The sequence below is a fragment of the Papilio polytes genome, unplaced genomic scaffold (assembly GCF_000836215.1).
Source record: "Papilio polytes unplaced genomic scaffold, Ppol_1.0 DF821845.1, whole genome shotgun sequence".
NCBI lineage: Eukaryota > Metazoa > Arthropoda > Insecta > Lepidoptera > Papilionidae > Papilio > Papilio polytes.
This window is the reverse complement of record NW_013527359.1, coordinates 1,849,614-1,851,581: the sequence shown is the minus strand read 5'-3', so window position 1 is coordinate 1,851,581 and position 1,968 is coordinate 1,849,614. Positions and strand designations below refer to the sequence as shown.

At 32.5% G+C, this 1,968-nt stretch overlaps 1 protein-coding gene across 1 annotated transcript in view; it reads left to right on the top strand.

Annotated features, from left to right (window-relative positions):
• The window catches only part of LOC106108078, a 59,550-nt gene that overhangs the window by 22,565 nt on the left and 35,017 nt on the right, over positions 1-1,968 (top strand). Inside the window, exon 2 of the mRNA XM_013289157.1 lies at positions 1,402-1,545. Within this exon, the coding sequence (XP_013144611.1) occupies positions 1,459-1,545 (87 nt within the window). The 5' untranslated portion in view covers positions 1,402-1,458. The remainder of the gene's footprint in view (positions 1-1,401; positions 1,546-1,968) is intronic.

Genomic DNA, 1,968 nt, shown 5'->3' with positions numbered 1-1,968 from the left:
TAGTAGAACACATAGGCTACTCACTTTTGTTTTTTTTTAATTCCAAGCGGACGGAGTCGCGGGCTAATTCAACATTGTAATATAAAAGTAATCCTTGGTTGAAAATTCCGGCAAATAGGGTTTTTATGGTATAATAAACTTTTTAATAAAAAAACAAAACCGACTTCCAAACAAAATACACAATAAACAAAATATTCTCAAAAAACACTACACTAAAAAGAAACGAAATAATTCCTTGAAAATAGTAAACCTCCCTTATTGGAGCTGTTAAGTCTATATTGTATAATTATTATTAATTTGATGTCGGTGTCAGCCGAAGTATGTAGTAGTATTTCTACATAAGGCTTTCAACATTTTTACCACAACAATTGATAATTCAAAATATAGTAACGTTTAAGTAATGAAACTACATTGAATTGAAAAAAAACAGACGAATTGAGTACCTCCTTCTTTTGGGAAGTCGGTCAAAAAGTATGGTAAATTACAGTTAAACGATAGTAGAATTTCATGGTCACTGACAAAAGAAAATAACCATCTTCAGTTTGCCAGAACGAAAATAACCAGAGCGGTAACAGGCGGTGCCGTTTGAAGTGTATGGTACATTACTTTGCCAAATATAATGTTCCATGGTATAATAAAACGAATTTCAATAGAGTAACTTACTTCGAACAGTAAGTACTAATTTCTATGTTGGTGTTTGTACAATTTCTTTCAAATTCCTTTTAGCAGTCGTTGCTGAGAATTAGTTACTGTCGTAACAATATGAATTAAAAACAAAAGTTTATAGAGCCATAATTTTCCATCCTATCCTTACAATTATATTTATATCGAGACCAAATCTGACATTTTTTTTCATAAAAACATTGTCTTCAAGATATCAAAAACTTGTATATATCGTCACAGTGTAAAAAATGTTTACACACTTTATAAGAGCATTTTTGTTTTGGAAAGTAAGGCTATGTTTACATTATAAATGTCATTGAACTATAATAGAAAAAAAATCGATAACGTAATCTCGACCTTATCACTATTGCGTTAAGATTTATACAATTGTTTACATATGCATAAGTAGATTATTTTTCCTAGCATAATTTATGAACTTACGTCAGGCGTGAAGTAAATCGGAGAAAGTTCCATTGTCCCAACGATGTCATCACCGATTTACATGAGTAGGATTGACATAAATAAAACGCAGACACATATGTGACAAATCTGTTGTCCAAAACTCCCTCTAAGTACTTACGGTCTTTTTAATTGCTGTCCTAATTCTTTTACACTGGCGAAATGAAAATAGAAACTGTATTCGCGTTATTTGTCAATTTATGATGGAACAATTTATGTGACTAGCGCCATCTGTTACCCGGTAGATATAGTAACTAACACTTCATTATTTGTCCACAGGTGACAGTGGCAGCACTCACGCATTGTACCTCGAAACGATAGTCGAGGAAACAAGCGATGATTTGCGTTCAGAACGATCTTCGGCTGCGACATGGCTTTCGGATTCAGATGCAGATTCCGTTATTCATGTTCGAGGAACTGTGGGTACGTAATTATGATGACAATGCGCTTCAAGTTCTAATCCTAAATCTTACACCATCTGCGTCAACTTTTGTAATTTAAATGATTGGATTTAACGCCATCTGTTGTCTACAACATGTACTACGTCGATTAAGATATCTAAGGTTTTATGTTATATTTACAGGACCATAGATGTCGCTCTTATAATTATTTAAAGAATGTAAATAAAAGTAAATAAAAAGAAAACTTAAATCTACATGGAAATAAATTATTTTTTGTTATTTTTTTCAAGTTTGCCAGATGTATACATAGCGCACAGGTTTTTAATTTTTTTGTACATGGTAGAATGTAATTGTCATGATTCGGGAATACTCTTGGAAGAAGTCCAAGTCATACGTTATAAGCATACCAAAAATTGGTGTCATTGTCATTGCCGGTGTCAGTATG